General features: G+C 40.4%; 1 protein-coding gene across 2 annotated transcripts in view; it reads right to left on the reverse strand.

Moving 5' to 3' along the window:
* The window catches only part of CNKSR3 (CNKSR family member 3), a 100,114-nt gene that overhangs the window by 21,401 nt on the left and 54,479 nt on the right, over positions 1-24,234 (reverse strand). For both annotated transcript variants that reach the window (XM_029224164.1, XM_029224165.1), the window contains exons 2-5: positions 14,873-15,036; positions 7,941-8,143; positions 7,342-7,429; positions 2,010-2,051 (exon numbers count right to left, since the gene is read on the reverse strand). In XM_029224164.1, the coding sequence (XP_029079997.1) occupies positions 2,010-2,051; positions 7,342-7,429; positions 7,941-8,143; positions 14,873-15,036 (497 nt within the window). The remainder of the gene's footprint in view (positions 1-2,009; positions 2,052-7,341; positions 7,430-7,940; positions 8,144-14,872; positions 15,037-24,234) is intronic.

Raw genomic sequence — 24,234 nt, forward strand, 5'->3', positions numbered from 1 at the left:
TAACAAGATTTTATTAACATCTTGCATTAGTGTGGTACATGCGTTACAACTGATCAACCAATAGTGTTACATTATTGTTAACTAAGGTCTGTAGTTTACATCAGGGTTCACCCTCTGTGGTGTACAGTTCTACAGGTTTTCACAAATGCATAATGTCATATGTTCACCATCACAGTATCATAGAGAAGAGCTTCACTACCGTAAAAGTTCCCTCTGCTCCACCTACTTGTCTGTCCCCACTCCCCTACTATGAACCCCTGGCAATCACCCATCTTCTCACTGTCTCTATAGTTTTGTCTTTTCCAGAATCCTATATAGTTGGAATCATACAGTATGTAGCCTTTTCAGATTGGCTTCTTTCGCTTAGTCATATGCATTTAAGATTCCTCCAGATCTTTTCAAGGCTTGATAGCTCATTTCTTTTTATCGCTGAATAACATTCCATTGTCTGGATGTACCAGTTTGTTTACCAGTCACCTACAGGCCATCTTGGCTACTTCTAAGTTTTGGCAGTTAGGATTAAAGCTGCTATGACATTCTGTGAAGGTTCTTGTGATATAAGCTTCTTTCCTTTGGGTAAATACCTAGGTGTACAACTGCTGGATCGTAGGGTAAGAGTATGTTTAGTTTTGTAAAAAACTGCCACAGGGTCTTCCAGTGTGGCTGTACCACTTTGCATTCCTATCAGCAACGAACAAGAGTTCCTACTGCCCCACATTTGGTGCCGTCACGTGTTGGATTATAGTCATCCTAATAGGTGTATAGTGGTACCTTGTTACTTTAATTTGCAATTCCTTAATGAAACATGATGTTGAACATCTTTTCATATACTTATCTGCCAGCTGTATATCATTTTCCATGAGGCGTCTGTTCGTACCTTTTGTCCACTTTTTAATTAGGTTGTTTGTTTTCTTATTATTGAGTTTTAAGAATTCTCTGTGTATTTTGGCTCCAAGTCCTTTATCTGATATGTGTTTCAGAAAATAGTTTCTCCCAGTCTTGTCTTTTCATTCTCAGTGCATTGATGGAGCAGTGTTTTTCATTTTAATGCCGTCTACCTCATCCGTTTTTCTCTCATGGATCACGCTTTTCGTGTTGTATCTAAAAACTCATCGCCAAACCCGAGGTCACCAAGATTTTCTCCTGTTATTTCTAGGCATTTTATATTTTGCGTTTTACATTTAGGTCTATGATCTTTCTAGTGATGGCTCACATTCTCTGAACGCCAAACACTGAGCAGGTACAACTGTAGAGACGTGAGGATCCCTATTAAGTGGTCCCCGTGTAGAAATCACAGTGGCTACGTGTGGTTATTTCTCCCGATCAGATTCATCTAACCTTTGAAAATTAAACAACTAAGGAAATCAGGAGATTCCAAAGAGTGATTTCTTTTTTTCCCAAGGGGGGAGAATCCAAGAAGTGACACTTTTTACATCCCTCCAATGTGTTTAGCCTCCCTATTTATGGAAAATATATTTATAGAAGTTTCATTGCTAAATTCCTCAACACCAGTAGGAGGAAGGCCTTATCAAAAGAGCGCAGGCTGGCTTATGTCAAAAGGAGGAAGCGATGATGAATAGTTACAGAATGCTCTTTAAACAGTCACAGTACATCTCCCCTCTATCCTAAGGTTTTTTTGCCAAGATTTTTTTTTTAAACAAAATGTCCTAAAGTGAAATTTGCACATCAGTTTCACCCTAATTAACAGGCTAGTTAGTAATTTAAGTATAATTGTACCCTGATGAAGGCTTCAGAGCAGGGAGAAAAAGAGTAAACCAGAGACCCCAATATACCCAAGTTAAGCACAGGAATTTTCACAGGACTTGGTCTTATTGTTAAATAATTTTTATTCTTCCTTTTCCACCTAAATTAATAGACTCATATCCCAAAAGCAGATATTTCGAAGCATATCCTGAAATAATTAGCCACAGTACATTTACGTTAATTCATGTGATTCCCACTGTTTTGGGAAAAGGAATTTTACTGTAACTTTTAGAAGGTATACTTACTACAGCCAGAACTTTATCCTCCATTTCTGCTACAAGGCAATCCTAAAGGAAGAAAGAAGAAAATGAAAGCTATAAGAGCTAAAAACTTTCAGAAACCGTTGGCTTAGCTCACTAGATATTTCCTGGGGTCCAAGGAGGTCCCTGACACACCTCCCACCCTGCAGCCTGAGCGGTCCTGGACCATCTGGAGGAGAGACCTGGATGGAAGAAGAGGGCAGACAGGAAAGGAGCTGACATTTGACTCCTCCTAAGATTTCAATCTCTCCTGACCCAGGACGCTAATCATCCAAGGACCCATCTGACCAATTATTTAATCAGAAAGCCTACAAAAATCACCAGAACTCAAAGTCCACCTATTATCCAGACCGTACAGAGAGTAGGAAGCCAGAAAGAGTCCAAGAAAGTTGACAATGACTCTCAAATGTGACCCCAGGCTGAGCCAGCACTGGGCCAACAAGCCTGGAGTCTTTCGCTCTGGGCCTGCCCATAAGAATAGCTTTCAAATAAGGGCTTGAGTAAACTTAGCCACAGAGTTTATTTTAAGCACCGCTGAGATTAAATCAGATATTTCAGTCCTTAATAGATGAAAAGCGTTCAACAAAACGTTCATTAACACACTGCCAGAAAAGTGGTCTTGAGGTATGCTATTGATGACATTAAAGAATGGGCTGGAATGCAAAGCATTGTTTACTCAGCTTAGGAACAAAAGACTCGGAACCGTATGAACCCAGTTAGCTGATGATAGGAATAACCATTGTCCGGTGGAACGTGAAACTCTCAGTTAACCTTCTAAAGCGTACCTACAGCAGATTTCAATCAACACGGCAGAGTGCATGCAGAAGAAGAGGGAGATCAACGAGATTCTTGACAGTTTATTTGGCACCATTCAGTAAATCCCAAACTGGGGCACCCGAAGGAAAATGCGAATTATGTTATGTACAGGAAGGATACTGATCAAGTCTGCTGGATTCATCAAACAAAGATGTTCACTTCAATCAAAATGTCATTTTAGGTCACATTTTACTGCCACTGGGGGTAGGGGTGAAAATGTATGATATTCTACCCTATGTCATTTTATAATCAGATGTTAGGTGCCTTCTTCTTAAAAGGTTTTTCAATTTTCTCTACTAGGTAAAAATGTGGGAAATAATAGTCACTCCACTGCTCCCAACATTTACACAGACTCTCAGGAAAAGAGCAGCCTAGTGAGAAAACACTTAAAAAAGGGAAACTTAGGAATGTATTTTTGCATGTGTGAATCAGACATAAATTCAAACTCCAGGAACAACTGCTGTAAAATATGAATGATTACAGTTCAAAAGTGTGCTTTTCGTCCTCCAACTTGTGCGTGGAACTAAACCGTCACCTGCTGTGATGGCCCCTCCCCTACTCACACCATCTGAAGGACAGAATTCTCAAATAAATGTCAACTGTAGCAAAACAGAATACTTACACAGTCTCGTGCTAGAAATAAAACTAATGATTTGTGTTTATGATTTTTCACTACACATCCCAAATGACACGAGGGCTGTTGTCCTCAGGAGGTAATCACCCACCGGCAGAGAGCTCCTGTCCATACACCGGGGCCCAAGCATCAAGGTGCATGTGTGACCTCATGGTTGATTCCTTGACGGATCCGAGAAGCCACCAGGAAAATGGGCTCCTGTGGTGATGGAGCCAGTGGGAGAGGGGCGCACCTGTCTCCACGAACTGTCCAAGGCAGCGTGTGAAAGAGCCGCTTTTTACCTTCCGCCCCCGTGAACGTGGGTTCCCACACCCATTCCTACCGGGAGGAAGCAGCTGCAGGCCTGACTTCATGCTATTTGGCATGAAGGCAACAGAATGGAAAAAAGAAGAACTGGAAGCAAGTCAGCCCTTATGACCCCGACAGCAGGCCTGAGCTTTGTCACATTCCTTGGTCACCTGAATCAGCAGGCTCAGGCCAATCAACCTGGCAGAGACCCAGCCAGGGCAGCTAGCAGCTGCCCCTTCTCTGCCACTCTTCCTTATTCTACTCTCTTACTAACTGAGGAGCCTTGGGAGACGGGTTTAACCTCTCCATAGCTCAGTTTCCTTCTCTGGAAAGTGTGGATGATAAAACCTGTCTCAGAGAACTGTTGAGAATTAAACGCGACAACACAGGTCAGGCAGACAGTCCACAACCTGAGGCCCAACCAGCTCCCACAAATGGTCTCCTGACTTTCCCTCCTCTGCTGGACGGTATGCTTTCTTTCCACGCAGTTTTTCTGGGCTCTCTACTGCTCAGCATTTCTTCCTACACTGGAACCCGGCATCTACCACTGCCATGTTGTCTCCTGCCAGTTTTCATGCCCTCGCAACTTCAGGAGGACCGATTAAAGAAAGAGATCAGAATCCCTTCCCACCAGGAGACTTCACCTGAAATTATAGCCTGAAAACTGGATGGAAGGTCTATCCACGGACTCGGCGTGGGACGTAAATGAATCGCTTTGCTATACACCTGAAACTAACACAACATGGTGAATTAACTATACTTCAACTAAAAAAAGGAAAGAAAAAAAGTTAATTAGCACAAGGAAGAAGAAGAGTGCCCTTTTCTTATGGAGGAAGAAAACAACAACTGTTTATCCTTCCAATCTGGAGAGGTACACACTGTCATCAGAGGGAAGGATGCAGAGAAAGTAACAAGAAAGAGGCGGGGAGAGTGGCAGTATGTGGAACAGAGAAAGAAGAAAAGGGACAGACAAACGCCTGTCTTCAAACACACGGACACAGAGAAAAAAGACTCTAGGAGAACATGTTCCTTGTCATCAGAAATAAAGAGACAAAGCTTTTATTCCTTCAATTCTCCAGGAAAAAAAAAAGCAATAAATGGAAAAGGCAGGTTTCTTCCTAAAGAGTCAAAAGATCTTTTGCCAAGAAGTTTGGAGAAAAACTGCACTTCTCGCAGTTGTGAGAGGGTGTGAAACCCCTGGCAAATTCAGCCTTGCTGCTGCCACGACACCGCACGTGGAAAAAGACATTCCACTCATCCTTCAACTGTGCACACAAATTTTACTACTTGCCAAAGCGACTACGTTCTCCAATTACTACAGAAAACACACGTCCGTCAAGAGCTAAACATGTTTTTCAAACTAAGTTCATAAAATGACATTCCCATATATATTTACACATTGCCAGTCTTAATCCTTAAAAATTGTTCAAATTGAAATAAACTAAAAAGTACCAGAAATCCCAACATGTTTGTTAACTTTGTCGTCTTCTTAAGCCATCAAGTTCGGCTCCAGAAAAGCAGTACCAGAAAAGATTTTTATATTTCCTACTATAGGCTACTATTTCTTAAGTAGGCACTGTGCTATACATATATCTTATTTAATCTTCATAATCTTTTGATGTAGGTATTACTATTTTTTAAATATTCTATACTAATTCTCTAGATCTAATTTTGCATGAGTAAATGTGGTCACATACATGCTTTTTGTAAAAGAATAAGTGTTTTCTGTTCTTTGGCTTGCCTCCTACATTCTCTCCCCACTTTTCTCCCAGCCAAAGTAATCCCAACTTTTCTTCCAGCCAAAGTAAACCCAACTTTTCTTCCAAATTGCCCACTGTATTTATATATTCCTTTGTATATAGGTTTTCAGATGTACTGCATATTACAAATACATATATACATACATTTAAAAAAATTTTGGTCACCATTTGTCTTCCTCTTACACTTTTTTTCCCTTTTTTCTTACTCCACAATAACTTGTAGAAATTCCAGCAAATCATCTGGTAGGGTAACTGTTAGTATTCCCGTTTTACAGGTAAGAAAATTGAGACTCATAAGTTTGAAGTGACTTGTCCAATGTCCCAGGGCTAAGTAATGGTAGCAGTAGGATTTGAACCCATAGCTGTCTGTCTCTGAAGCATACGCTCAATGAGCACCAAAAGGAAAACAAAAACAAAAAATAAACACAAATAGAAACAATACCTGTTGTGTCCCTTAAGTTTGGGTTAAATTTTTCCTGATAAGCGACAAATTCTCAACAGCATATTTGTCAAAAGCATTATCTCATTCGTTTAAACACACATTTAAAAAGTACCATGAATCATGGGCCAGGCATCATGCGGCCCCAGTAAACAGGGGTAAGTGATGAGAATGCCCAGTGGGCACCCTTTTGAGTGGGATCTGTACCCCTGGGCAGCCTCTACCGCAAATGCCAGGACTTGGTGGCTACATGATGAATGTACCGTGATTGGTATCAGACTCTTTCTGTCAAGATTATTTTATGCACCATAAAAAAGAGCTGAAACTCAGAGCCACTTTACTGCTCTGAGCATTTTCCTAAGAACATGGCCTCAAAAGCATAATGATGAAGTCCCACGTGCCTCAAGTTCAAGGGCTGCTCAGGACTGGACCTTAAACAACAGCCAGACTTCACTCTTCATGTTCCGGGAACAGACAGAAAGCACATAGCTTTTCAGAACTGCATCTACTTTATGGCATGGTTGGAACTGAGGAAAGGATGTTCTTTACTTTTTGCCAAATCACCAGTGGAAACAAATGTGCAATCACAGAATTTTCAAACCTAGTGAGATGTGAAAAAAGAACAAGTTCTTCCTTACATTTTATGGCCTCAACTCAATTCAAAAGTAATTTTACAACAGTCTGCTACATGCCAGTTAATATCTTCCTGGCCTTCACTAAGATGTGAAGGTCTGGCAAATGAGCTGTGTGTGAAACTGACGTGTCACTTCCAAACCAGAACATTTGTCAGTGTGAGAATCACCCAGGTTCTCTGCACCTCTGCCCCAGAGACAAACAACATAAGATACTGGTTGTTCTGTTAGCCTACAACCTGAAGTGAGGCGAGCTGAAGCAGATCCCTCAGCTGACCCATTTGGATGTAGATAATCCAGGAATAAATTGCTGAGGTTTGGGGGCTGTTTGTTACTGAATCACCACCAAGCTCCTACTGACTGGTTAGCCTAACCACCAGAGGTCAAAATGGAAAGAAAATTAACAAGCAGATACAGTAACATACTCAGAACAAAGATTATGGTGAAATGTAGTTACTCCAGAATTTCTATTTAAAAAAGATTAAGTGCTCTAACATTTTAGAGAAAGTACAGGGCTATTAGCTCAACTATTTTAAAGCAAAAGAAGGTAATCTTTGATGTAAAGGTCACTGGTCATCTTTCACAGAAACTATCTGTAAAGGCATCTAACTTAAAGCCCTTCATCTCTCCCCAGCCCTGATGGGGGGATAAGGGGGAGAAAGAATGGTACTTCATACCTGCATGTAAACCCTTTGAAGAAAAGGAAAACGGAAAAAAAACTTTTAGAAAACGCCAGTGATGTACTGACCTTCTGGACTGTAGTGGTCAGGTCCAAGCAAAGCTGAATGATTTTGTTCTTCGTTATTGAGAAATCAGTGATCCCTGTAAATGGAGCCCTAGAAAGCAATGGAAATTCTCTTAAAAAAAAAAGTGGAGAGGATGAACCCGCTGGGATTCCCACACTGTGTGTTAACAAGCACAGCTACACAACAGGCTGGTTTAAATTGTTATGTAACTGTTTCCTCTCAAGTAACACACAAAATAGGAATCTCAATAGAACAGAGACAGAGAAGTTCTAGATAAAAACACATCCAAAAATGAGCCAAGAGAATGAACATCCCTTCAAAAGTCAACTAACAGCCTTCATACAAACAAATAACCAGTAACGTTTAACCTCAGTAAAACTCAACTTAAACTCTTCTCTAAGCTGAGGTTAATTTGTTCCTGCTATTCACCTCAGGAACTTCCAAAGGGACCCTAAAATGGACCACTGACCCCAAACTCCAGGACAGGTCCAATGGCAAGGGCAAGAAAGGGATAAAGGTTCCTCTTCCTCAGGCAAAACACTGACTTCTCTGCATCTCAGACCCTCCCTTTACAGGACAGTAAAGCACACCCATCACTTACCGGTCCAGCCAAGCTAATAAGGCCTTGGCAGCGCCTATGAGCTCCACCACAGAAGTCAGGAACTCATTGGGGGGCTTGTGGGAGGTGTTCCCATCATAGGCTGGACTTTTTCTCCGGCTGCTTATGTAATTCTGTAAATTGTGGGAAGATGCTCGCAGTTTTAGAACCAAGTTTTTCATATTGTCGGTTTCAAGGCCATAATTCTGGAAAACAAGATCAAAGGGAAAAATTCAAAACAATCAACAATGTCCAAACTCTCATAATAACCAAAAACCCACTGAGTTACCTGAATAACTCCTATGTCAGCCACAAAACCCTACATGATTTGCTCACAGTGTTGATCTCACCCACATGGGCCACACCAGCCTTGCCTCTGTTCCTCTTGCCTCAGGGACTTTGTCTTGCTAGTTTCTCTTCCCGAAATTCTCCTCCCACAAAGTTTGGCATGGACAGCTCTTTCCTATCACATCCTAATTAGCCAAATGTCCCCTCCTCTTCAAGGCTTCCAGGACCATCTGGAGCAGTTCCTCATCCTGGGCCCTAGTGACACTGAAAGCCTAATAATTGTTTGTTTGGGTTGGGGGGTGGGATTCCTGTAGATGGTAGAATGTTTAGCTGGCCTCTACTCGTTAGGTATCAGTAGCATCCGGTCCCCAGTTGTGACAAACAAAAATGCCTCCAGACACTGCCAAGTACCTCCTGAGGTCACTCTCTAGCCATCACCTCTGTCATCTCTGAACCACCTCGTTCACTGCTGTCTTTCTAAGTCAGATGCAAGGTCTGCGAGAGCTGGGCTCTGTGTGTATTACTCATGACTGCATTTCCAGGACAGCAGACGTAAAGCAGTCATTGAATGGAGGAATTTCCATCAGATAAAAGTCACACAGAAACAGAACAGCACTGACTAAACATCAATTCACCTGGAAGGTCATTTCCATCTTGTGAGCTTCTAACCTCCGTTCTTTCTGAACAGTGTTTGACTTACCTGGATGCTTTTAAAAATTCCGTTTCACGTGATAATATTGCCCTAGACTACTCTCTTCCAGATAAAGAACAAATCCCAAGTAACAACAAGAAATGACATGTAAATCTGACGTGACTTTGGGGGGAGGATGAATTTCAGTATTCAACTGCATGTACACATCCTAAATTGGCGTTTCATCCTTTTTTTAAGAAAAAAGTGAAAATATTTCTGGGGTATATTAAACTGTCAATAGCATCCCAAAGCAAGAATGTGGTATCATTTAAAAATTGGTTATAATATATGGCCAACACTATTGAACACTTTATGCCAGAAACCGGGCTTAGTGCTCGGCAAATATTATCTCAGGTAAAACAGCATATGAGGGTGGAAGTGATATTATCCCTATTTTGCAGGTAAGAAAACTGAGGCACAGAGACATTCAATAAATTCTCCGGAGTCACACAGCTAATCGGTGGGAGTCGGGGGGGATTCTAACCAAGGCAATCTGCATCGAGGGTACAAGCTTTGGATCACGATGCTGTATATGCCCCCTTCCACACGTCCTGTCCAAGAACGGGCAAAGCGATGAGACAGAAACCAGGATGGGCACTGGACAGGAAAAAAGAGAAGTGGCCAGTCATCCTGGATCTAGCACAAACTAGCAAACTGTTTAACCCCCCTAAGTTCTATCCTGACCTGCTCCATCCCCTATGATGTGTTAGAAGCTTCTTTCAGTCAGCTTCGGCCAACCTGGACCTCACTCTTCTGAGAGGCCGGTGAGCCCTCTTTGGATCTGATCACTGCTTTTGTCCCCACTGCATCTAGCCTGTCCCTTGGTCCCTCCTCTGTTATAGCCCCATCTCTAATGCCTCAGGGAGGGGTGAGCCATGTCCCCAAATCAAGAGACATAAAGCATAAATAAGCCAGGGAGTCTGTGAGAACTTTTTTCTTTTGGCAAGATGAACAATGGTAAGTAGCAACAGTAACAACAAAAGACAATACCCTGAATGAAAACATTGCAAACTTTCATTAGGTTTTATGTGAAGTTTAGATTTATGTGGCATGTTGCTTCTTAGAAAATAAAAAATATTTTTAAAAAATTTATATAGAAAAGAGTTAAGAACAATTATAAAGAAAAAAAACTCTTCAGATGCATTAACTGAAATTGTCTTTGTGAGCTTTAAAAAAAAATGTAAATTTCAGAACAAAAATGAGTCTTCTGTATTAACAGTGATGTTCCATCTAAACTTGATATTCATTCTTTTTTTTTTTCCACTGTCATTTTCTGGAGATCAAAATATGGCATTGTCCTTCAGTAGAGAAGACAAAAATAAAAAGATGTATTTTCACCATGGCTTTTTTTTTTTTTTTTTTTTTTCGGTCCACGGGCCTCTCCCCGCCGTGGCCTCTCCCGTTGCGGAGCACAGGATCCGGACACGCAGGCTCTTTGGCCATGGCTCAGGGCCCAGCCGCTCCGCAGCATGTGGGATCTTCCTGGACCGGGGCACGAACCCGCGTCCCCTGCATCAGCAGGCGGACTCTCAACCACTGCGCCACCAGGGAAGCCCCACCATGGCTTTTTAAATCAGAGAATCAAAGACTCAAAACTGAGTGGATAAAGGGCCACATGACACAGCCTGTTTTGAAGCACTTGTGACTATGATTAAAGGGAAGTGTCCCCTTATTCAGTCAGCCTGCCGACTTATAACAAGAGCTCTGAACTAAAAGCAGGAAACTCAGCTTTCTATAGCCAATGACACCATGAATTACTCGGAACTTTTATTACTGTAGACAACATTTATTTCTTGAACTCAAAGAGGATTAAATTCATCTTAGTGTTACAGGAAATTTTAAACCTCAATCTTCTACAAACCTACCACTTTTAATATTAAAATAAAGGAGAATGTAGCTTGTTAACTGGTTCTTTTCATTTCCATTCAGTTTCTCTGATTCTTTTTTTTTTTTTTTCCCAAAAAACAAATCGTGGGACTAGAAGGATAGACAGATGTAGCTATAATAATTATAATTTTATTTTATGTTTTAAGGTACTTCAGAAATTTTCATCAGTTTTATTAAGGTATACTTTATGATGCATAAAACTCACTAATTTTAAGTGCACGACATAATCAATTTGAACAAATGTATATAGTCACATAAGCACCATCACAATCACAATACAGAACATTTGCATCGCCCCCAAAACATCCCTCATACCCCTGCATAGTCACTTTCCCCAACCCCCAGGCCCTGGCAACCTCTGATCTTCTTTCTGTCACTGCAGTTTTGCTTTTTCTATATAGATTATAATTTTAAAAAGCAGTAAAGAAGGAACAAAGAAAGGAAGGAAAATTCCATCCCCTTCCACCCCACTCCACAATAAGAAGAGAACAAGAAACTGATTATATTAGCTCCAAAGAACCTCTACTATAGAAACATAATCAGGAAAGGATTATTGACTTAAGTGTCCCACAATGAAAGATAGTAAATGAATAATTTCTCAGACCAGATCTGATTATTTTCACTAATCTTTTCCCTAATATCTGTCTCCTTCAGAAATTGCTTAATTTAAGATAAGGCATCGAGACAGTACAAAGTAAGAAATGAAATGAATCTCCAAAAATCTAGACACGTACTACAAACCTTCCACTGAGATCTCACGTCATTAGAAGTTAGCCATCAGGGGTCATTTCCTGGTCTGGCTAGAGAAACAACGCATGAGACAGGAGAAAAGGAAAGAGGCAGATGCTCACTCTTCTGGTGTCATAAATTGTACACATCTTAGCTAAGGACAAACCTCACACAACTTCTCCGCCACTTTCTTTCCCCATTCCTACTAGCTCTGTCTGTGGTCTAACATACATGGTGATTAAGGAGTTTCACAGTCACACAATCAAATCCATTTTACTGACTTGGGTCAATTAAGTTTCAGCCTAAGAAGTATACTTCACAGTTTAATAAGTTCATAAGCAAGATCAAGTTAAATACAAATTGCTAGAATAGATTCCTCTTCCTTCACTATTTCTCCCCATAACAAAAAGGATACCAGTTTTTAACTGTTGCCATGGCTGGGTAAACGATAAACAGTGAGTCATCTCAGGGGTATACTCAGGGGTACACGAGTGCAAGAAGCACCCAGGGCAGGTGGATACATTACAGGTATTTCACTTAAGCACACAGGTAGGTGGCATCACTTCATACGTGTAAGGATTCCAACTTTGTTCACTTTCTCAGGCTACTTCAACCTTAAAAACAAATCTGCCCCTGCCTCGGTCTTTAGGAAACTAGGGTTTGGTTGATCTGGCAACGAAAATGGGTCTCACAATTACACATTTTTACTCTCAATCCCACCCTAGAGACAAAAGCTGTCCCCAGCAGAACTTTCTGCAATGATGAAGATGTTCTCTATCTGTACTATCCAAATATGGTAGACACTGGCCACAAGTAGCTACTGAGCACTTGAAATGTAGCTCTGTGACTAAGGAACTGAATTTTATTATTTCACTTTAATTAATTTTAATGTAAATAGTCACATGTGGCTAATAGCTACTGGAAAAAGCAGCTCTACAGCCGGTCCCAGTCACCCTCTGCCCCAGACAGAGGGAGAAAAATTGGGCTCCGACTCTGAACTCAATCCTGGGAAGTGGTCCTGGTTTGCCTCAGAAAACAAGTCCCTCTCTCCTAAGCCACTCCAGCCAGCCAAGGTCAGTGTTCACAAAAGGGAGTTTTTCTCCTTGCTCCCTATCGGTTTTGGAACCTTAATCAATAGCTATTCCCTATTTTAGATTCCTAAAGATCCTATCGGCACTTTTCTTTCCAAAACTTTCCAGTGGTTTTTGTTTTTTCCTCCCCATCTCTTACTTCTAATTCTACTCATTTCCTGTCTATCATAAAATCAACAGCCACTAAACTGTTTACATAAAAATGTCTTCCATAATACCAGGGACAACAGCAAACACATATTAACTGTCCAGGGGATGGACAGTTCAAGGCAAAAACTTACCACCTATTTATATACACAAAGATCTATATGGTGTGAATGGGTTAAACACAGTATAATCAATAGATGCATTACCATAAGAATATTTTAAAAGGAGATTATAGCAAGGCTAAAGATATTTTAGTGAAATGATCTAAAATCCTCCCCAACCCAGAAAAGGCACATTCATTTAAGAACTCTCTGTGACCCTCGTGTCAAATGCATTCACTGGCACTCTGCTACACGAAACATGTCCAGAATGAGTCTGAGGTCAAAACTTTGTCTACAAAGGAAATTAGGAGGAAATTGTAAGAGATAAAACACAGCTTTAGGTTCTGGCATTTGTCCAGCTCTGTTCACTTTAGTCTAATATTTTAAGAGGTAGGGAAGGGAGGTAAGCGGGGAGGCAGCTGTTATGTTAATTATCCCACTTGAGGTCCACAACGTGCCTCCAGTCCATCCTGCCTGCTCTCCTCCCACACTGTGGATTTCAAAGTTATTGACCTGCCCTCCAAGTCCTACCACAAAGTGAAAGAGACGATCTGAAATAGCAGAAAAGTCCAAAAAGTAATGTTCCCAGAAAGGACAAGACTAAACTCAAACATGTCTTACTGTATGAAAAACAAACAGTTTTAATAATAAACAGGACTCAGATATCTTCTGGGCAGTGCAAAACACTTACAGGTTAGTACACAGCCACATCTAGGGGAGCAACACTGTACAAACGGGGAAAACACACACCACCATCTCCCTGGAGGTCACAGAGCCAGGATTGTACAGAAAAGCGTGGATTAAAATGCAAAAGCTTGCTTCCCAGACCAGCTCTCAGATCACTTGGCCACAGCATCTTCCTGGTGGCAGCTCATTTATCAACCACAAATAATTTCCCCATTACTTTCCTAAACAAGAGTAGCACATCTCAGAGCAGAAGACAAGGCTCTACCCACTTTAAGAAGAAGAACACGCACAATGCAGCAAGTGTTAAAGAATCAATGGAACGCGGACCAGCAATGGCAAAATAATCGGGAGCACATTTTTTCCCACCATTCTCGGTGATATAATTGTATACACCCCTTGCTCAGGTTCACAGCGTAACTAAACCAGCCTGAATGCTGCCGACTTTGCCCAAATCCTGACAGTTAAGGAAACAGCATCCTTCGCATGGCATCACAGCAGACTGACAAGGACCCCACCCTGTGCCAACCAATTTATAAACACAGTACCCTTGGAGGTGGTTTTAAACCATACCTAAAAGAGCTACTACCCACACGGCCACAGATGTAATGACGAGTCGGAACCTGGCAGGATTTAACTCACTCACGTTCAAGCCAAAACTCAGTCAGCTGCGAAATGTAACTAAGTTCACATTTTTTCCCATCTAGCTGCCATTCCACAGGTTGATTATTCCAACCAGTATCAGTTATTGAAATATCACAGATATCTGTGAAACATAAAAATTCTTTTTATAGTAACAAAAACAGACACGAAAATCAGAACCCATTTGTCCTTTCAATATAGAAGATGACATGTTCATTCAGGACCATCTTCATCTTTTTCTTCTTTTTGAAAAGATAAGAAAATAAGATGAATACAGAAACTTTTTCCATAAAAGGCCAACTTTTTCTGTAAAGGCCAAGAGAGTAAATATTTTAGGATTTGAGGGGCCACACGGTCCCTGTTACCACTACCCATCTCTGCCACGGTAGCACAAAAGCAGCCACAGATAACACTTAAATGAATGGGCATGGTTGCGTTCCAATAAAACTTTATTTACAAAAATCGTGGGCCAGATTGAACTTGTAGGCCATCGCTTGCCAACTCTACCTAGCAAATGATTTCTTTTCTTCCCTTCTGATATTATATTCAGCTCATGTTCTACTTCCATGGATCAGTAAGAAAATGATGATAAGCTAAAGTGCAAAACTGTGGAGGTTTAGAAGATGAGATTCTTAAAAACATATGGCGGTACAGATCACCTTTTCCTGAACTAACCAGTGCACAGAGAAGGTCGACAGCCTCCAACACAAGTTCCTGGTGTCCAATCCGTGTGACACCCAGCTCCTCAAGATCCTGATGGGAAATCTGCAGCAGCTGCTCTCCATTTATCTTCTCCCGTTCAAACTTGTAGACATACTGCTGCAGGCAATCATCTAACCCTACCAAAAAAAAGCAAAAGCGTCCATTATTGTCATTTTTGTTCCTTTACTCAAAAAGATGCCCACATTTAAATCAACCTCAGGAATTGCCAATTATGCTCCACTATTTGATTGTCTATACAATGTATATTCCACCTGAAGGACATCTTTCAAATGTGTCCTCATCTTTTTAAGTAGATTTTAAATCTAATGCACAGCTTATTTGTACAGCAGAAAGTAACACAACATTGTAAAGCAATTATACTGCGATAAAAAAAAAGGTTAAAATGGTCAATTTTATGTGCTGTATCTTTTACCACCTTTAAAAAATAAATAATTTAAAATGTTTTATTTTTAAAAATGCAAAAAGAGAAATTTCAAATGGATCCTACACAATTTTTTTTTTTTTTTTTTTCGGTACGCGGGCCTCTCACTGTCGTGGCCTCTCCCGTTGCGGAGCACAGGCTCCGGACGCGCAGGCTCAGCGACCACGGCTTACGGGCCCAGCAGCTCCACGGCATGTGGGATCTTCCCGGACAGGGGCACGAACCCGCGTCCCCTCATCGGCAGGCGTACTCTCAACCACTGCGCCACCAGGGAAGCCCTATCCTACACAATTTTGACGGTTACCATCCCATTCCCTTTCAGCTAAAAGAATAAACACTAACCCCTGCTGACTTGAAATGCTAGTTATCTGTGCTAGACATATGTTTGTCTGTTTGCTAAGCAGTCTTCCTCTGGAACACCATCCCTCTCCCAGCCCATGTGATCCCAGTGGACTTGCCAATCAAGATGCTTTGCCACAGTGATTGGCCACACTATTCTATCCATCAGCCAGTTATAGGTTCAGGGATGACCATGTAACTCAAGCAGAACCAATCAAAATCTTCCCTGATATTTGATATATGAACATAGGAAGAAAGAGTCCCCTTCTTCCTTTCCAACTACAAGTCATAAACATACAAACTTGGGGACACTGGCAGTCATTTTTCTGATCAGTTTTACAAAATAAATCTATTCGAGACAAAGAAGATGTCCCAGTAAAGCCAACATGTCCCTGGATCTAACCCTACTTAAAGATACTTCTAACCCCAGTACTTTTTACTTAAATCAAAATAAATTCCCTTGTTAGCTTAAGCTTATCTGTGTTGAGCTTCTGTCCCTTGCAACTGAAAAAGTTCTGATGAATACAAGATCTAGAGGAGTAGGTACCAGCAGTGGTACCAGAGAAAGACAATGTTAAATGGGTTAGTTTATGGGAATTTTTCCAGGTCAAATACTACTGCCAACAGTGTTTTAATGTTCTTATATAATGATTAAAATAGGTAATCCTAAAAGAACTTGGGATTCTTTACTCCTGTATAGAGAACTCTCTGGTCAACACGTTAATGGTTTTACTGGAAAATCTTATACTAAATTAGTTGATCTATTTAAGCCCAAAAATAAAAGCCACCTTAGTGTTTTAAAAGGTATATTTATATAAATTCAATCCCAACACAAAGGATGAAAACTCAATTTAACTAGAATAAAGTATGTGGAAGGCATGCTGCTGTCCCCTTCCCACCCAAACACACAAGCACACACACACATACACAAACACACTTCATTTAACTCTCACGAAAGTTCTCTATGCGGGTACTCTGAACCAGGAAAAGTAGACGTAGGTCAGGCACTTACTTCTGGCAATACTAAGGTCCATGCATCTCAAAATCTGATATCCTAGGCTAAATGATATCTCTGCCCCACTTTTTTGAAAGTTTTGAAAGCGGCAAAAGCTTTCACCTCCTGATAAGATGTAGAAAGAGGAGCAATGTCCTGATAACCATTTGGGACGATCAAATAAATACAGGAAGAAGAGATTAAGAAAAAATTAATTTTATGGTAACTATTCAGAACCAACCCATCTTCCCTGAAGTGACATGTGTCTATCAGAGGGGATCTGTCACACAGCAGCACGGTTGGGGACACTGATATAAACTCAGTTCTACTTTGATGGCCTCGAGCCACAAGTGGCCTCCATGGCATGTGAGTTGAGCAGGCAGTCCGCAGGCATGGAGTGTCATGCCACTGGGGCAGCCGGGGGCAGCTGCACAGAATCCAGCTGCAGTAGTCAACAGTGACAAGGGCCAAAAGCCAAGGAGAGCCTCCTTACAACTTTACTCCCGTTTCATAGATGACTAAATTAGGGCTCGTGTAAGTGGCATAACTTGTCCACAGTCACGTAGCTGGTAAGATGCCAAGAGAAGGATTTTGTCAGCCATTTTCTTCAGCTCAATACAGAAGAGCTCAAATTCAAATCAAGGTTTGTTGACACAAGCCCTGATCCTTTTGCATTCTACCCTGCAAACATGAGGTTATAAAAATTCCTCTCCAAACACCTTCCTAAATCAGCAGTAAGGGCTAATTACAAAACAGTTATTATTAAAATAGAATCATGGAAACCTAGAGGTACTTAAAAGATACTTCACATTTTATTGAATCCAAAAAATTGGGAAAGTATGGACAAAGGACTAATTACTATGAATTTTGCCCTAAATGACTTAGCCAGTTTTAAGCCAGATCAAACCAATATCTTACAATCTCCCCTCCTTCAGAAGGTTCTCTTCCTTTGCCTACTTTTAAGCTTTAAAAGGAATTTTTGTTTTAACTTGTCATAAAAATTTAAGACAACTATATTGTACATTTCAACCCTGTCATGGCTGAATTGATCTTCCTAAGATTCATATGTTGAAGTTCTAATCAGCAATACAATACCTCAGAACATCACTGTATTTGGAGGTAGTGTCTTTAGAGGTGATTAAGTTAAATGAGGTCATATGGATGAGCCCAAACCCAATATGACTGAGTCCTTATAAGAAGAGGAGACACACATACACAGACAAGAACACGTAAAGACACAGGGAGAAGAAGGTATCTACAAGCCAATGAGAGAGGCCTCAGAAGAAACCATCTCTGCTAACACTGTGATCTCAGACTTCTAGCCTCCAGAATTTCAAGAGAATAAATTCCTGTTGTTTCAGCCACCCAGTCTGTGATACTTTGTTATGACAGCCCTAACAAACCAACACAAACCTAATAACACTTTATTTCATGTTCATCCACATGTGATAAACTCTTTCCTAAAATAAACAAGGCCCAATGACCAAAAGAATTGCAATTCATGTTTACTGTGCCAAGCAAGTTCTTTGCTCAAAATACGAGAACAAAACCAACTCATATTAGTTGTCATGTGCAGGATAAACCAGTCCATTAAGTGTAAAGTGAAGGAACCATGCACTATGGATGTTCATAAAATTTCACCCTTGAATAATAAGTAGAAATAAAGATGAGGCCAGATTTCTTTTTTTTTTTTTTTTTTTTTGTGGTACGCGGGCCTCTCACTGTTGTGGCCTCTCCCGTTGCGGAGCACAGGCTCCGGATGTGCAGCCTCAGAGGCCATGGCTCACGGGCCCAGCCGCTCCGCGGCACGTGGGATCTTCCTGGACCGGGGCACGAACCCGTGTCCCCTGCATCGGCAGGGGGACTCTCAACCACTGCGCCACCAGGGAAGCCCCAGATTTCTCTTTTAACTATGCAAAGTTTCACTGAAGAAACAGGATTTCAGAAATAGCTTCAGTGCATTAAGGAAATATTTCGGACACAGAGAAGAAGGTTGAGATGAAAGGTGTGATGAAGTTTCTGGATAGGACAAGAGGGAACTGAACAAAACAGCAGAACATTTGCCTGAGAAAAGGCAAGAATCTCCTTGAAGATTCTGAGGAATATAAATGGTCTGACCTCAACTAATCAGAAGATCCCTGAGATGTAGGAGAATTACCAAGTAGAAACACCATGTTGCTACCTACCCAAATACAGAATCTAGAGTGGCTTAAAGACTTTCCCCTATGGAAGCAGCCTAAATGCCCGTCCACAGATGAATGGATAAAGAAGATGTGATATACATATACAATGGCATATTACTCAGCCATAAAAATGAATGAACTAATGCCATTTGCGGCAACATGGATGGACCTTGAGGTTATACTACGCAAAGTAAGTCAGACAAAGACAAATATCATATGATATCACTTATATATGGAATCTAAAAAAATGATAGAAATGAATTTTGAAACAAACTCACAGACAAAGAAAACAAATTTATGGTTACCAAAGGGGAAGGGGTGGGGAGAGATAAATTAGGAGCTTGGGATTAGCAGATAAACACTACTATATATAAAATAGATAAGCAACAAGGGCCTACTGTATAGTACAGGGAACTATATTCAATATCTTGTAATAACCTATAATGGAAAAGACTCTGGAGAGGAATAGAAATACATATATATATACATATATATATATATATATATATATATATATATATGTATATATAACTGAATTACTTTGCTAAACACCTGAAACTAACACAACACTGTAAATCAACTATACTTCAATAAAAAATTTAAAAAGTAAAAAGAATTTCCCCTCAAGGGACATGTCTATTGAATATGCTAAGTTTTAAATAGTATTGCCTCCAGTTTTATTATTCCAATACAAGATGGCCTATTGTTCACTTATCCTATTGTTTAGAATACAATTACACATTTATAAACAGCCAAATCAAACTATTACGCAGTCCCACGAAGGAGGGGAACATCCCCAATTTCAAATAAACTGGTTTTAGAATTTGTAATACACAGTACACTTTAACCTATTTGTCAAATGTATCTATTTACCAGTTCTTTGCTTCAAGGAACTTACTGAAAGTCTAGCAGCGCTGAGAGAAACGCAGAATTAAATAAAATTAGATTAAACACATTCCATTTACACAAATTAAACACATAATTCAATGTGAAAAGAATCAGGAAGGCAAAGGACAGGGAGTTCCCACAGAATGGAAGCAGCAGGGAGAGACAGCCAGACTTCCTCCCCTCTTCCCAAACCTGTAAATGACCCTAAAATTTCAGAGAAATCCCAAAGGCAAAAAGGAAAAAAAAAAAGAAATATCTTACGATTTTTAAAAATACTATTTTATAATTTATATCAGAATGCAACAGGGCAGTGGTTAAGAGCCTGAGTTCCAATCTCAATCCTACTTCTTGCTAACTGGGTACCTGGGGCAAGTTACCCAGCTGGCTCATTTGTAAAACAGAGATAATAACACTACCTACTACACAGATCTGTGATGAAAATTAAGTGTTAATAGTTATAAAGAGCTTAGAACATTATGAAGCAAATAATTACATATTTCGTTCGATTAAAAAAGTGATTTATTCAGGTCGTCAGTCCCCTCGGTGTTCAAAACAAAAGTTGCTAGAGAGACACACAAACTCGCAAAAGCTTAGGTAGCCCCCTCTGGAACAGCATAAATTGGAGATAAAATAAAATCTCAACAGCCTTTGTTATTAGCTTCCCCAGAATATATTCCCAAATTTGGTAGCTTACCGTTATCACTGATCCTACCTAAAAATGTTTTAGGATTTATATTGGAATACAAGCACCATGAAAGTAGAGTCTTCATTTTTATTCATTGCTATTCCCCAGCATCTAGAACATTGCTGGTGCACAATGTTTGTGAAATAAATAACTGAATGCATCAGAAAGACAAAGAACTTCATGTTCTTACCAACGCACAAGTCACCTGATTTTATTTTCCCCACACAAGTGAGTAACTAAAATTAACAGAACTACTGATTGTGATATCAGGGTATTTGTTGCAAGTTTCAATGTTTCAAGATTAAAGGAGGTCATTTCTATACTGGGAAATATTATAAACAAAATGAAACTCCAAAACAAAACTCCAATCTTTGACAAGATACTTGCTCTGTACTAAGGATTAGTTTTTATTAACTAATTAATTCTCCAAAATGTGGAAAGGATTGTGTACATAAAGATTAAGACATTAGAGTAAATGCCCCAGTGCAAAAACTCTAGAGCTATTCCCTTCTAATTTTCTGTACGAGACTGAAATCAGATTGTTGACTAGATCAGCCTCTGTCCTGGCAGGTGTGGCCCATGAGAAAGACGTCCCAAAGCTATGCTTTCAGCCTATAGGCTCAAGTCAGCAAAATCTCTAATTCCACAAAGACAGTGAGCCCAGAGTTGTTCTGACAGCCCTTCACATCAAGTACTTTGATCACTAAAGTATTTTTAACCACAGGATTTTGCTTTATTTTGCAATGTTTTAAAGGAAATGTGTTGGTGTCCCGGTTCAAGATGGCGGAGTAGAAGGACATGCGCTCACTCCCTCTTGCAAGAGCACCAGAATCACAACTAACTGCTGAACAATCATTGACAGGAAGACACTGGAACTAACCAGAAAAGATACCCCACATCCAAAGACAAAGGAGAAGCTGCAATGAAATGGTAGGAAGGGCGCAATCACAATAAAATCAAATCCCATTACCGCTGGGTGTGTGAATCACAAACTGGAGATCACTTATACCACAGAAATCCAGCCACTACAGTGAAGGTTCTGAGCCCCACAGCAGGGTTCCCAACCTGGGGGTCTGGCAACGGGAGGAGAAATTCCCAGAGAATCAGACTTTGGAGGCTAGCGGAATTTGATTGCAGGACTTCGACAGGACTTGGGGAAAAACAGACTCCACTCTTGGAGGGCACACACAAAGTAGTGTGCTCATCGGGAACAGGGGGAAAGAGCAGTGACCCCAGAGGAGACTGAACCAGACCCACCTGCTAGTGTTGGAGGGTCTCCTGCAGAGGCAGAGGGTGGCTGTGGCTCACCATGGGGACAAGGACAATGGCAGCAGAATTTCTGGGAAGTACTCCTTGGCATGAGCCCTCCCAGAGTCCGCCATTAGCCCCACCAAAGAGCCGGGTAGACCCCAGTGCTGGGTCCCCTCAGGCCAAACAACCAACAGGGAGGGAACCCAGCCCCACCCATCAGCAGACAAGTGGATTAAAGCTATACTGAGCTCTGTCCACCAGAGCAAAACCCAGCTCTACCCACCATCAATCCCTCCCATCAGGAAGCTTGCATAAGACTCTTAGATAGCCTCATCCACTAGAGGGCAGACAGCAGAAGCAAGAAGAACTACAATCCTGCAGCCTGTGGAACGAAAACCACATTCACAGAAAGATAGACAAAACGAAAAGGCAGAGGGCTATGGACCAGAAGAAGGACCAAGATAAAACCCCAGAAAAACAATTAAAGGAAGTGGAGATAGGCAACCTTCCAGAAAAATAATTCAGAATAATGATAGTGAAGATGATCCAGGACCTCAGAAAAAGAATGGAGGCAAAGATCAAGAAGATGCAAGAAATGTTTAACAAAGGCCTAGAAGAATTAAAGAACAAACACCTAGAAGAATTAAAGAACAAACAGAGATGAACAACACAGTAACTGAAATGAAAAATACACTAGAAGGAATCAATAGCAGAATAACTGAGGCAGAAGAACAGATAAGTGACCTGGAAGACAGAATGGTGGAATTCACTGCCATGGAACAGAATAAAGAAAAAAGCATGAAAAGAAATGAAGACAGCCTAAGAGAACTCTGGGACAACATTAAATGCACCAACATTCACATTACAGCAGTCCCAGAAGGAGAAGAGAGAGAGAAAGGACCCAAGAAAATATTTGAAGAGATTATAGTCAAAAACTTCCCTAACATGGGAAGGGAAATAGCCACCCAAGTCCGGGAAGTGCAGAGAGTCCCAGGCAGGATAAACACAAGGAGAAACACGCTGAGACACATAGTAATCAAATTGACAAAATCAAAGACAAAGAAAAATTATTAAAAGCAGCAAGGGAAAAATGACAAATAACATACAAGGGAACTCCCATAAGATTAACAGCTGATTCCTCAGCAGAAATTAAAAAGCCAGAGGGAGTGGCACGATATATTTAAAGTGATGAAGGGGAAGAACCTACAACCAAGATTACTCTACCGGCAAGGATCTCATTCAGACTCGATGGAGAAGTCAAGAGCTTTACAGACAAGCAAAAGCGAAGAGAATTCAGCACCACCAAATGAGCTCTACAACAAATGCTAAAGGAACTTCTCTAAGTGGGAAACACAAGAGAAGAAAAGGACCCACAAAAACAAACCCAAAACAATTAAGGAAATGGTCATAGGAACATATATATAGATAATTACCTTAAACGTGAATGGATTAAATGCTCCAACCAAAAGACACAGGCTTGCTGAATGGATACAAAAACAAGACACATATACATGCTGTGTACAAGAGACCCACTTCAGACCTAGGGACACATACAGACTGAAAGTGAGGGGATGGAAAAAGATATTCCATGCAAATGGAAATCAAAAGAAAGCTGAAGTAGCAATTCTCATATCAGACAAAATAGACTTTAAAATAAAGACTATTACAAGAGAAAGAGAAGGATACTACATAATGATCAAGGGATCAATCCAAGAAGAAGCTATAACAATTGTAAATATTTATGCACCCAACATAGGAGCACCTCAACACATAAGGCAAGTGCTAACAGCTATAAAAGAGGAAATCAACAGTAACACAATAATGGTGGGGGTCTTTAATACCTCACTCACACCAATGGACAGATCATCCAAACAGAAAATTAATAAGGAAACACAAGCTTTAAATGACACAATAGACCAGATAGATTTAATTGATATTTATCGGACATTCCATCCAAACACAGATTACACTTTCTTGTCACACGGAACATTCTCCAGGATAGATCACATCTTGGGTCACAAATCAAGCCTCAGTAAATTTAAGAAAATTGAAATCATATCAAGCATCTTTTCTAACTACAACACTATGAGATTAGAAATGAATTACAGGGAAAAAAACGTAAAGAACACATACACATGGAGGTTAAACAATACGTTACTAAATAACCAGAGATCACTGAAGAAATCAAAGACGAAATCAAAAAATACCTAGAGACAAATAACAATGAAAACACAACGATCCAAAACCTATGGGTGGAGCAAAAGCAGTTCTAAGAGGTAAGTTTACAGCTATACAAGCCTACCTCAAGAAACAAGAAAAATCTCAAATAAACAATCTAACCTTACACCTAAAGGAACTAGAGAAAGAAGAACAAACAAACCCCAAAATTAGCAGGAGGAAAGAAATCATAAAGATCACAGCAAAAATAAATGAAATAGAAACAAAGAAAACAATAGCAAAGATAAATAAAAGCAAAAGCTGGTTCTTTGAGAAGATAAACAAAATTGATAAACCATTAGTCAGACTCATCAAGAAAAAGAAACAAAATGGATA

The sequence above is a fragment of the Monodon monoceros genome, unplaced genomic scaffold (genome assembly GCF_005190385.1).
Source record: "Monodon monoceros isolate NGI ecotype Baffin Bay Population unplaced genomic scaffold, NGI_Narwhal_1 Super_Scaffold_15, whole genome shotgun sequence".
Classification (NCBI taxonomy): Eukaryota; Metazoa; Chordata; class Mammalia; order Artiodactyla; family Monodontidae; genus Monodon; species Monodon monoceros.